This window comes from Pelophylax lessonae (genome assembly GCF_965119305.1).
Source record: "Pelophylax lessonae genome assembly, chromosome: 4".
Classification (NCBI taxonomy): Eukaryota; Metazoa; Chordata; class Amphibia; order Anura; family Ranidae; genus Pelophylax; species Pelophylax lessonae.
This window is the reverse complement of record NC_138771.1, coordinates 71,266,824-71,280,212: the sequence shown is the minus strand read 5'-3', so window position 1 is coordinate 71,280,212 and position 13,389 is coordinate 71,266,824. Positions and strand designations below refer to the sequence as shown.

Sequence of the window (13,389 nt, the reverse complement as noted above, 5' to 3'; positions counted from 1 at the left end):
ATTATCCCACATAGGAAAAGGATCGGTAACATAGCACATATTTTAGCCTAAAAGTTCTAAATATTGCGCTTATTTTATTTCAATAAAATACTTTGAATACGAGTTTGTTTTTTAAGGCACAACATGTAAACTGAGTGGAGCCTTGTAGAGTAGATGTAAGAAAATTGTTACCTGAAGCCTGTTTTTGGCTGAACGTTATTCGAATATGACTGGTACAGCCAATCCTTAGATTAGACATTGTACTCCTAGGCAGTCCTGGACAAATTGCTTGCCTTTTGTGAATAGCATATACACTTGATTGTGAAAGTTACTTGACCATTTTGTTCAGTTATATTTTCTCAGAATGAAAGATGTTAAAAGCTTAAAACTAGTTAAGCGAACTGATTCTGAGAAATGTTTGGAGAGGAGATTGCAGATCCTGAATTTCCATTATTGGGGGTTTCTTCTTAAAATATTTGTCTCTGAAAGCTTCAGATGAGAACTATTGGTCTTACAAATCCTTGATTTAGGTGATTGCTTAGCATGTGAAGCGAAAGCCGCGAATCCCACAAAGGAACCCCTAAAGCGAGCCTCCTTTTCTCTATGGAACCTCATGCTTACTCTAATGACGGTTACCAGGCTAAAGAGAGCAAGATGCTCTAAGCCATTGGACTCCAAATTGCAGCCCAAGGATCAGATGTGTCCCTTTGCTTGCTGTTGTCTGGCCCTTGAAGTACCCTTCCCTTCACTGACACAACAGTGGGGCATTGTTCCTCCCGCTGACACTTACGATGGTGCACTGTTCCTGCAACTAGTGCCAATGATGGGACACTATTCCTCCACCTACTGGCCACATTTTGACTCCCATTAATGCATTTTCTACTCTTACTGGCTACAGTCTGGCCCTCCTAAAGTCTCATGGGCACAAAACTGGTCCTTTTTGTTTTATGAAGTTTGGAGACCTCTGCTCTAAACCATGGGTAAGGATCCATTTCTGTGGCCTGCGTAGCCATTTTTGGAGTGATAAGTGCTTTATGTTAGATGTCTCATGGACTGAAGGCAATGGGCAGAAGGATCTATAAAAATGTTCAAGTGGTGGTGGGAAAGTACAAATAAAATTATAGCTACAGAACCTTCTGGTGGTGGTACAGTTATTCTGAAAACCTCAAATGTACCTAATGTCATGAGTACACGTCCAATCAGAGTTTAGGTTATGCTTTGAAAAGGTGTTTTTCATTCATACTTTTTTAACCAGTAAGACTTGTCTGTAGGCACTGGGCAAATCCCGAAGACAGGAAGAGGGACGGGCTGGCGTGGAACTCAAACTTCGGGTTGCCGTGATGACATGTTTCACGCGCATGCGCTTTGTCAAGACTTGCAGGAACGTTTCTATGCAAATCTGTTCACGGTGCCCAGAAAAGGAGGGCAAGGTGTGTCCAATCCTGGAACTCAAGGCTCTGAACCGCTTTGTGCGGGTGCAGAAGTTTTGAATGGAGTTAATTTGGTCGGTGGTGGCATCTAAGTCGGGGGGATTTTCTGGCCTCCATCGATATCAAAGATGCGTATCTGCACGTTCCCATATTCGAGGGACATCAGCGTTTCCTCCGCTTTGCAGTGGAAGGGGAGCATTTTCAATTTGTGGCGTTACCCTTTGGTCTCGCCTCTGCTCCCAGAGTTTTTACCAAAGTCCTGGCCCCGGTGCTGGCCTTATGTCAGAGAGGAATTTCAATTTTGGGGTATCTGGACGATCTCCTGTTGCGAGCAGACTCTCATTCAGGTCTGTTAGGCAACATCTCAATTACGGTTCAGACCCTGCAGGAATTCGGGTGAACGATCAATTTCATAAAGTCTGCTCTGACGCCATCTGTACGGGTCACTTATCTGGGGCTGATTCTTGACTCTGCCCTGGCGAGGGTCTTTCCCCTTTTTGGACAAGCTTCAGAAGTTGAAAAGGGTGATCAGGTTGCTGATGGAAAATGATCGGTCTTCCTTGCGGGCTTGCATGAGGGCCCTGGGCCTGATGGTATCGACCTTTGAGGTGGTCCCGTTTGCTCAGTCTCACTCGAGGCCTTTGCAGAAAGATTCTGGCGAAATGGAACAGGGACCCTCGGTCATTGGACAAAAGATTTGTTTGATCCATCTCATGAAGTTGGCTCTATGCTGGTGGCTCCAGTCACCGGCCTTATGTCAGGGCAAGTCCTTCCTGCCGCTGTTCTGGACGGTGGTCACCACGGACGCCAGCCTGTCAGGCTGGGTGGAGTGCTAGGGAAGCTCTGTGCCAAGGAGACTTGGGGCGACAGAGTCTTCCTTGCCAAACAATATTCTGGAGCTCCGAGCGATCAAGCTTTGCCTGTTCCACTGGACGAGTCGGCTACACGGGTCCCTGGTTCGGATTAAATTGGACAGTATGTCAGTATGTATGGGCGGAAGATCCTGTTCTGGCTCTTTCTGCAGTCCACATTCCGGGTGTGGAGAATTGGCAAGCGGATTACCTGAGTCGTTGGGTGCTGGATCAAGGGGAATGGTCCCTTCATCCGGAGGGGTTTCAACTCCTGTGTGTCCGGTGGGGGACTCCGGAGGTAGATCTGTTTGTGTCTCGTCTCAACAGAACAGTCCAGCGGTTTGTAGCCCGGTCTTGAGATTCTCTGGCCGATACCACAGACACTCTGGTGGCTCCTTGGAGCCAGTATCAGATGATTTATGCCTTTCCTCCGCTTGTATTCCTGCCGAGGTTTCTTCGCCAGGTGGCGGTGGAAGGCATTCCGGTCGTTCCGTTGGCACCAGACTGACCTTGATGGTCCGTGTACGCAGACCTGGTAAAGATGGTCGTAGATCCTCTCTTGGGAGACTTCCTCTGCCAGAAGATCTGCTGTCTCAGGGACCGATCTTCCATCCTGCTTTACGGTCGCTGGCTTTAATGGTTTGGCTGTTTGAAAGCCACTTGTTGAGGGATAGAGGTCTTTCTGACTGATTCCTACGCTGTTGAAGGCTAGGATGGCTTTTTCTCTGAAGATATATCATCGTACATGGAAATCGTAGATTTCGTGGTGTGAATCGCTGCAGCTGCACCCTTGTTTTCTATAGCTAGGGTTTTGGCATTTTTACAGAAGGGGGTTGAGCAGCGGTTGGCTTTGGGCACTATCAAGGGACAAGTGTTGGCCTTGGCTATTTACTTCCAACGTCTGTTGGTTACTAATGCCCTGATTCGCACTTTTATTCAGGGGGTGCATCATCTGGCTCCTCTGAGGAGATCCCTGTTGCCTCCGTGGGATCTCAATCTAGTTTTGTCTGTCCTTCAATCCTCCTTTTGAGAACATTAGGGATATTTCTCTGCTTTCTTTGTCGCAGAAGGTTGCCTTTTTGGTGGCTATTACTTCTGCTCGCAGAGTGTCTGTGTTTGGTGGTGCTGTCCTGTCGTTAACCTTATTTGGTTGTACTCCGACCTAATCAGTCTTTCCTCCCTAAGGTGGTGTCGGATTTTCATCTCAATGAAGACATCGTGTTGCCTTCCTTATGTCCTAAGCCTGAGCATCCTAAGGAATTTGCCCTGCACTCTTTGGATGTGGTTCGGGCGATAAGAGTTTAGCTGAGTCTTTTCGGAAATCTGACTTTGTCCTTACTGGGGGACCTCGGAAAGGTGTGGCTGCGTCTGCTGGTACCAGATCCAGATGGATCAGGCAGATGGTTGTTCAGGCTTATTCACTCAAGGGTCAGGTTTCCTCCTTTCCCTGTGAAGGTGCATTCTACTAGAGCACTGCGTGCCTCTTGGGCTTTTCGACATCAGGCCTCTGTAGTGCAGGTTTGTAAGGTGGCAACTTGGGTCGTCTGTTCACACTTTTACTAAATTCTACAAGGTAGATTTGTTGGCATCTTTGGATGCCTCTTTTGGCTGCAACGTTTTGCAGGCTGCTTTTTCATAAGAGAATGTTTTGTTTCTCTTTAGGGTTTTATTTAGCCTGGGTGAGCTCCTGTTGTTTTGGTTGAGCGTCATGTTCCCTGTTGGCTAAGTTTAGCCTTTGGAGTTTACGTTACTCTTTTGGTTGCGTTCTTCCCACCCCTCATGCCTAAACTGCATTTGGGACATCCCAATGGCTAATGAAGATTGGGCTAGTCAATGGACGATAGAGAACTGGATTTTTGTAAGAACTTACCGTAAAATCCGTTTCTCTGAAGTCTATTGACAGATGCAGCACCTGCCCCTCTGATATGGGATAGTTTTTTGTGTCTCTTCACTGCTTACAACTAAACTGGTTTACTAGAGCAGAGGGTGTGTGGGTTATGCCTATGGGGACAGCCCCATGGGTGTGGAGAATTATTTTTTTTCCTGCCTAGAACTACTCCTGCAGGGGGCAGCATAACCCAATGGCTAATGAAGACGGAGGCTGCGTCTGTCAATGGACTTCAGAGAAACAGATTTTACAGTAAGTTCTTACAAAAATCCATTTTTTTTCTGCCAGTCAATTTGATGCTTTGACTTAAATACATCCAGAGTAATGAATTCAGAAAACATATAGGGATGACATCCAAGCCACTAGAAATTTTAGAAGGGTAGCAACTGCAGTTTAAATATTGCAAAATTTGCAAGACTAACCTGCTTTAAAAACCTGCGAGACTAACATAGGAAAGTGTACATTTTTTTTTTTTTGTCATTTTTAAGGGCGAGGAAGACTTTGAATTACCTCGGCCTCCTCCTGGGCGTAGTCTTCATCGCCATGTGCGTACAATTCGTGAGGTTCGCACCGTGGTCACCCGAATCATCACCGATGTCTATTACATGGATGGAACAGAGGTGGAGCGCAAAGTTGTAGAGGTAATTTCTCTAAGAATTTTACTTGTTTTAAAACGGGGAGGAAAATAGATTTACACTCTAAATAGAGATTAGAGATTCTATTAGAACTCTTTCCTAGTTTATAAGGGGAAGGGTCAAGCCTTTGTGTACAGTCAAAGAACCATTGTATAAACTTTGGCTTTTGTTACTGATATAAGCATTCGTACACTTTGTCTTTTAATCCTACATTGCAGGACACAGAGGGCTTCATATTTATGGCTACTTGGGTTATGCTGGTAACTACAGGTGAATGGACGCTGGCCCAAAAATACACCAGTGAGGAATTCCCACCTTTCCCTAAAGAGCTACTGTGATGGAACCGACCTACACTGTGCTTGAGTCTTTCGTCCGTATGCACCTTCTTCCAGTCTTGAACATAGCTATCAGATATTATAGTGACATACCATACAAGACTAGCCGACAATAGCTTGTATGAGATCTGGAACCCTTTATTGAACAAACTCGCACAGAATATATACCCCACAAGAAGACAGTCCCCTCCTGATCATATTACCGTAATAATACAAACTGCACACATTAGGAATATAATTACCATAGCTTTAACCACCACATGAACAATAACCCAGATATTTAGCCAAAACATCTCACAATGGTTTAGATAACAAGGTACAGCTGACGTAAGGCTAATCCCATCATAGAGGATCCTCCAAGAGTTAATCAAATTAGCCACCAGACAGAAACCATATGAATCAATGGGAATCCACACCTAGACAACGCTTTGATTAATCAGGATCTCCCTCCAGGTCAGACTGCCAGCAACAAGGCTAAAACAAAATACACTACACATTATCCTAAGTATAAACACAGAACACCTTATTGAACAGACAATAGCAGGATACTCTAGTAGCGGACTGTCCGACTCCTACCTACAATAGTCTATAAAGCTAAGCTAATACAATGTTCCATCATTCTGATACAGAGGAATTAATGTATCGGATTTCTTGAGGGATATTGTGGATAAATATTACAGTCCCATTTGAAGTAATCCAAACCATATTCTCAGTGTCCATTACGTAGTTGTTCATCATTTTCTCGGGTCCCCCTGTGCCCCTAAAAGAACCAGGGTGACTTATAATAAGGGACCTGGGGAGCTCAGACAGGGATTTCCCAACCTCTGTAAGGTAAGCTGAGTTCCACGGGCCCCTCAACAGCTACTTTCCCAAATCTTGGCCTATCCTGAACACTCCTGCTGTTGTAGGGAAAAGCCTCATCTAGACTGGACGCCTACCGCCAGAAGGCCAAAAGAGATTGACTGTACCTGGACCCCGTATGTAATGTTGCCAGTTGGCCCTGTATCCTGTGTGCATCAATCTCCTCCATATTAGAGCAGAGAGAGGGCGTATACCTCCTGGGACTGCCCATAGGTGTAGTAAACTTCCTTTTCTGCCTAGTGTCCTACTGCTGTAGGGGGCAGTATAACCCAATAGTCAAGAAGATCAGGAGCTGTCCGTCAATGAACATCAGAGAAATGGATTTTACAGGAAAGCCAAAAATCCCATTTCTCTATCGCTCATTGACAGACGTAGTCCTCGGTGATACAGCACCTTCGGGTTATGTTGCCTCCACAGGAGCAGGACTAGACAGGAAATTAAAATGCTCTGGCCACACCCTAGGGGCAGTCCCAGAGGGTATATCCTCTCTCTCTCTCTGCCTCAGCAAATCAGTTATTTTCTGTCTAGTTAGGAGTAAGGACCTAGATACCTTGCTGGGATCTTCGGTCCTGGCAAGATTTTTTTCTTAAAAAGATTTTTTAGACAGCTTTTTTCTCCAGTGTTCCTGTGAGATCTTCAAGCAAGAAAGCTGAACTGGGCGACGGGCTGGATGTTGAGATCCGGTGGTCACCCCAGTTCAGCCTACGAGCGCGTGCAGGCCATAGCTCCGCGCTGGGTCGGCCGCGACAAAGTCCCATTAAGGGACTGACCCCGCGAGTTAAACGTCTCGCTGAAACGCCAAAGACCATGAGTCACGGCGTCCGTATTGGTCGACAGCCCTCCCGACCCGGTGGAGAGGGGTACTGTCAGGAGTTGGTGCCCGCCTGGTTCCGGTATGGTGAGTAGTATGTTCCCCCTTTTCCCCCTGACGGGTCTTGTGGTGAACGCGGGCCCCTCTCTGTATGGTAAGATAGAGTCCCCCTCTATCCTATAACATGGCACAGATCCCCCTACTTTGAGTGTGATTTTATGTGCAAAAAGCCAGGAGGCTTGGTTTGGGAGCGAACAATCTAATTGTATACATGTTTAAAAGATTGTAATCAGTGGCAGTCTGGGAATCTTACTGTGATAAGAATAAGGTACCTACCAGTCAGAAGCCACGGACATGTAGACTGCCTTCCTAGTCAAATCTCCAGCTATAGCAGGCCTTCCGAACGGCCATGAGGTCCGCCAGGGCCGGTACCGCCAACCACGCCAAAAATCCCCATGCAGAGATAGTGTTGTGTGCCCTGCAGCACACCGCTATTCGGTACAGGCCGCCGCCATTTTTTTTTGCTGGATTGCACGAGCCGCCATTTTGGCGTAGCCTCGTGTCTCCAGCATGGGGGCGGCCATGTTTGAGGTGATCCAAACACCTCGTGGAGCTAGGGGAGGCGCCGGAAGGCGCGCAGAGGGGCGGAGCCGCCTCCTTTCTTCCTGGGCAGCCAGCCAAAAGACTTCCTGTTTGTCAAGACAGCGCTGTAACCTGTTGCAGTTAAACTCTGAGCATCAAGTGGTGAGCCCTGGGGGTCTATCTCTCTCTCTCTCTCTCTCTCTCTCTCTCTCTCTCTCTCTCTCTCTCTCGATCGATAGGGATCCCTAGCAGGTAACACTAAGGGGCTTTTGTGGCGCTGGGGGTCTGTGAAAAAAAAAAAAAAAAAAAAGTTTTTTATTTTTGAATTATATTATCCGGGAAGTTACTGGAATAATCATGGACCCTGCCACACAAATTCCCCCACCTGTTTCCCTCGAGGGGGCCACGGGACCCGCCGGTGCACAGAGTGTAGAGGCATTTAAAGCAATTTTGGAGTCTATGGTGGCTCGGGTGGAGGCGGCCTGTCAGGGACGAGGGTCAAGGAAGCGACCCCCGCCTACCCCTATATTATCTGACACCTCTGACTCAGATTCAGAGATGGTCACTGCAGTTGCAGGTCCCTCTGCAAGGGCTGTTACCTCAGGTAAAGCTCCCTCAGACAGTGAGGAGGACGTTTCTTCTCCCGCTATAATTCAGGAAGAAGCATTGGTGGACGCACTAGTTGTGGCAGTGCAGGAAACCTTAAAACTTGAGGTTTTACCGGCAGAAGCAACTGATACAGAGATTCCTTTTGGTACTAACAAGCCCATCAAAACGGTGAAGGTTTTTCCTGTACCCAAGTGTTTTGGTAATAAGATTAAAGGAGAATGGGAGCATTCTAAACGTACCTTTACTATTTCCAAGCGTATTGCTAGACGCTATCCGTTTGAGGAATCCATCATTAAGAAATGGACGGTACCACCAGTGGTGGATCCACCTATTTCCAGGCTGAATAAAGCCACGGTTATCCCAGTGGAGGACACTTCGTCCTTTAAGGATCCGGTGGATCGAAAGATGGAAGCAGAGTCCCGCACCATCTTCTCTCTGATAGGGTCAGCATTTAGACCAGTAATTGTTATTGGTCTAGTTTCCCAGACACTTACGGAATGGGCGAGATTGGTACGCCAAGACCTTAGGGGAAAAGATATTCCCCAGGAAACATCTGATTTGATGGAACAGATTATACAAGGGCTACAGTTTATCTGTGCCGCAGCCTTGGACACTACTCCCCTATTAGGGCATGCATCTATGTCAGCGGTAATCCTCAGACGTGTGCTGTGGTTAAAATGCTGGTCAGCTGACCTAGGTTCCAAAAAGACCTTGACGAATCTCCCCTTTCAGGGGAATCGTCTATTTGGGGCCACCCTAGATGAAATCATTAAGGATGCCACTGGGGGCAAGAGCACTTTTTTGCCACAGGCTGCTAAAGCTAAGGGACCTCGCAACAAGCGAGGACCTTTCTTTACCGCCCATAAAGGGTTCACACGCCCGGCTGGAACAAGCGGGAAAGGCAAGACTCCTCCAGGAGGGTTCAAGAAAGGCTGGTCGGACAAACAGAGGACCAACTCAGCCAAACCCGAAGCAAAGGAGTACACAGCCTGAAGGTGCGCCCCCACCCGGTTTGAGGGTGGGGGGACGTTTTCACCGGTATTCAGGACATTAGATCGAGCATCAACTACTACTACCGGTGCGATTCTTCCCTTCCAACATTTAAGTACTACAGGGAGCGGTAGTCACCGTTCCCTGAATAGATCTTTTCCTTTACCTTTTCCTAAGATTAGTCTCAATTCCCCACAGGAATCGGATCTGGTTGACCAGACAGGCCAAGAAGCCTCTAGCCGGGTGACTTCGGTCCCTGAGGTTCAACCAGAAAAGATCACCCTTCCTGATAGTAATCAGGTATCTGATAAATGTGTGGGAACAGAAAACGACCAGACTTTCTCGGATGGTCGGGGCCAGATAGCTCTAGGGACGCCTGGTTCAGATCCAGTCAGCACCAGTGGTCCTAGAAATTCTAGGCTGGCCTCGTCAAGCCGACCTGGCCGACTTGGACAGGCTAGTCGCAGACGTTCCGTGGGAACTTCGTCTCAGGGAGTGTCTGTGGTCTCAAGGACCAATTTACCATCGTGCTTTACAGTCGCTGGTTTTAATGGCCTGGCCATTGAGACCCAAGTACTGAAGGACAGAGGTTTGTCAGCTTCAGTCATTCCTACCCTTATTAAAGCAAGGAAAGCGACTTCCAGCAAGGTCTATTATCACACATGGAAGACTTATATTGCGTGGTGCGAATCTTTAGGATTTCCTCCACGTACCTATTCGGTGACTCGAATATTGGCTTTTTTGCAACAAGGGGTTGAGCAGAAACTAGCCCTGAGCACCATCAAGGGTCAAGTTTCAGCATTAGCAATCTTCTTTCAGAAACCTTTAGCTACCAAGTCCTTGGTGTGGAATTTCATCCAGGGGGTGCGGCACCTGGCTCCACCAGTCCGCGCGCCCTTACCGCCCTGGGATCTTAATTTAGTTTTGTCGGTTCTACAGAAACCTCCCTTTGAAAACATCAGGGAGATTCCCTTGTTTACTTTATCCCAGAAGGTGGCCTTCTTGGTGGCTATCACTTCTGCTCGCAGGGTGTCAGAACTGGCTGCATTATCATGCCAGTCCCCATACCTAGTGATTCATAGGGATAAGGTAGTACTTCATCCTAAGCCATCCTTTCTTCCTAAGGTGGTTTCAGATTTTCATCTGAATGAAGATATTGTACTACCTTCCTTGTGTCCTCAGCCCAAGCATCATCGGGAACATGCGTTGCATTCCTTGGATGTGGTTCGGGCAATCAGAGTATACCTGAAAGCTACGGAATCATTCCGTAAGACGGATTCACTTTTTGTGATCACGGATGGCCCCAGAAAGGGTTTGCCTGCATCTGCCGCGACCATTGCCAAATGGATTAGACAGACGGTGGTACAGGCTTATTCTATTAAGGGTCAGAGTCCTCCGTTCCCTGTTAGGGCGCACTCCACTCGAGCGCTCAGTACTTCCTGGGCCTTTCGCCATCAGGCGTCAGTGGTCCAGGTATGTAAGGCGGCCACCTGGTCGTCGGTACATACCTTTACAAAATTCTATAAAATTGATGTGACGGCATCGGCGGATGCCTCATTTGGCCGCAAGGTTTTGCAGGCCGCAATTTGAGGAGACCGGTGGTCTACCTCGAGAGTTTTTTTCCTGTTTGAAAAATTTCTTTTTTGTTGAGTCTCATCATTAAGGATGAGCATTGTAAACTTCTAGTTGGCACCGGATGGGCCTTCTAGATTGGGATTTGATTTCCATTTTTCCCACCCCTCATTTGTGATACTGCTCTGGGACGTCCCGAAGGTGCTGTATCACCGAGGACTACGTCTGTCAATGAGCGATAGAGAAAAATGGATTTTTGTAAAATCTTACCGTAAAATCCTTTTCTCTTAGCTCATTGACAGACGTAGTCCCCGCCCCTCTGTTTTGGAGTTGGGTTGGGTTAAAATCTCTAAAGACTGCTTTTTGACATAACTGATTTGCTGAGGCAGAGAGAGAGAGGATATACCCTCTGGGACTGCCCCTAGGGTGTGGCCAGAGCATTTTAATTTCCTGTCTAGTCCTGCTCCTGTGGAGGCAACATAACCCGAAGGTGCTGTATCACCGAGGACTACGTCTGTCAATGAGCTAAGAGAAAAGGATTTTACGGTAAGATTTTACAAAAATCCATTTTTCTCTTTCATTTGACGGACATAGCTCCATATCTTCTTGACCCTTGGGTTTATGCTACTCTCCAAAGGAGTAGGACACTAGGCAGAAAAAAAAGTTTGAACGCCCATAGGGCATTCCCTGGGGGTATACTCCCACTTCCTGCTCTAGCTCTTGAGTTTTTTTTTTTTTTTTTCTGCCTAGTCAGGCCTATTGTATTAAGGGTCAGGATCCTCCTTTCCCTGTTAACGAGCATTCTACAGGGGTGCTTAGTGCCTCTTGGGCCTTCCGCCATCTGGCGTCAGTGGTGCAGTTTGCAAGACTGCCACCTGCTCGTCCGTGCACACTTTCACTAAATTTTATAAGGTGGATATGTTGGCATCTGCAGATACTGCCCATACTGCCTTTGGTTGCAAGGGTGTACGTTTTTGTCAGGTGAGCTTCAGTTTCCTGGTTGAGCTCCTGTTTTACTTGGTTGGCTACGTTTAGCCATTGGGAAGTATGTTTATTGCTGTGTTCTTCCCACCCCTCATATTGACACTGCTTTGGGACGTCCCAAGGGTCATGAAGATATGGAGTTGTATCTGTCAATGAACAAAAGAGAAAATGAGATTTTTATCTTGCCATAAAATCCTTTTCTCTGATCTTCATTGACAGACACAGCACCTGCCCCTCTGAGTTGGGTTTTATGTTCTTCTGACACTGCTTGTTACAAAACTGAAGAGCTAGAGCAGGAAGTGGGAGTATACCCCCTGGGACTGCCCTACGGACATAGTCAAACTTTTTTTTCACCTAGTGTCCTACTCTTATGGGGAGCAGCATAAACCCAAGGGTCAAAAAGATATGGAGCTGTGTCCGTCAATGAACATCGGAGAAAAGGATTTTATGGCAAGACAAAAATCCAATTTTTTCCAGCCTCACCAAAACTTTCTGCAGTTCAGAGATTCGCTATGAGTTTGGGGTGGCAACATGTACACAGCCTCTAAGTAAGTACAGTGATGGGGAAAAAAATATTTGATCCCCTGCTGATTTGGTATGTTTGACCACTGACAAAAATGATCAGTCTATAATTTTATTGGTAGGTTTACTTTAACAGTGAGAGACGGAAGAACAACAAAAAAATGCAGAAAAACACATTCGCAAAACATGACTTAGTACTAGGTGGCAAAACCCCTGGCCAGACGTTTCTTGTAGTTGGCCACCAGGTTTGCATACATATCAGGAGGGATTCTGTCCCACTTCTCTTTGCAGATCCTCTCCAAGTCATTTAGGTTCGGAGGCCAGAGTTTGGTAACTCGAACCTCCAGCTCCCTCCACATATTTTCTATGGGATTAAGATCTGGATACTGGCTAGGCCACTCCAGGACCTTAATGTGTTTCTTCTTGAGCCACTCCTTTGTTGCCTTGGTCGTGTGTTTTGGGCCATCGTCATGCGTCATCGAATACCCATCCACAACCCATTTTCAATGCCCTGGCTGAGGGAAGGAGGTTCTCACCCAAGATTTGATGATACTTGGCCCTGTCCATTGTCCTTTTTATGCAGTGAAGTTGTCCTGCCCCCCTAGCAGAAATACCCCCCCCCCTCAAACATGGCAAGTTGAGTTGATGCCAAAGAGCTCGATTTTTGTCTCATCTGACCACAACTTTTTTACCCAGTTCTCTGAATCATTCAGATGTTCATTAGCAAACTTCAGACAGGCCTGCTCATGTGCTTTCTTGAGCAGGGGGAGCTTGCGGGTGCTGCAGTATTTCAGTCCTTCACGGCGTAGTGTGTTAGCAATTGTTTTCTTGGTGACTATGGTTCCAGCTGCCTTGAGATCATTGACAAGATTCTCCTGTGTAGTTCTGTGCTGATTCCTCAATGTCCTCATGATCATTGACACACCACGAGTGGGATCTTGCATGGAGCCCCAGTCTGAGGGAGATCGACAGTTATTGTGTTTCCTCCATTTGCGAAAAATCACACCAACTGTCATTCTCTCACCAAGCTGCTTGGCGATTGGTCTTGTAGCCCATTCCAGCCTTGTGTAGGTCTACAATCTTGTCCCTGACATCCTTGGACAGCTCTTTGGTCTTGGTCATGGTGGAGAGATTGGAATAAAATTGGTTGCTCCTGTGGACAGGTGTCTTTGACAGATAACAAGCTGAGATTAGGAGCACTCCATTTAAGAGTGCGCCTAATCTCAGCTTACCTGTATAGAAGACACCTGGGAGCCAGAAATCTTGCTGATTTTGGTTCAAATACTTTACTCATTAAAATGCTAATCAATATCTAACTTTTTTTTTTTAAATGTGTTTTC

General features: G+C 46.8%; 1 protein-coding gene across 4 annotated transcripts in view; it reads left to right on the top strand.

Annotated features, from left to right (window-relative positions):
* Positions 1-13,389, top strand: part of TP53BP1 (tumor protein p53 binding protein 1) — a 197,087-nt gene that overhangs the window by 134,402 nt on the left and 49,296 nt on the right. For all 4 annotated transcript variants that reach the window (XM_082256056.1, XM_082256055.1, XM_082256053.1 and 1 more), the window contains exon 18: positions 4,637-4,789. In XM_082256056.1, the coding sequence (XP_082112182.1) occupies positions 4,637-4,789 (153 nt within the window). The remainder of the gene's footprint in view (positions 1-4,636; positions 4,790-13,389) is intronic.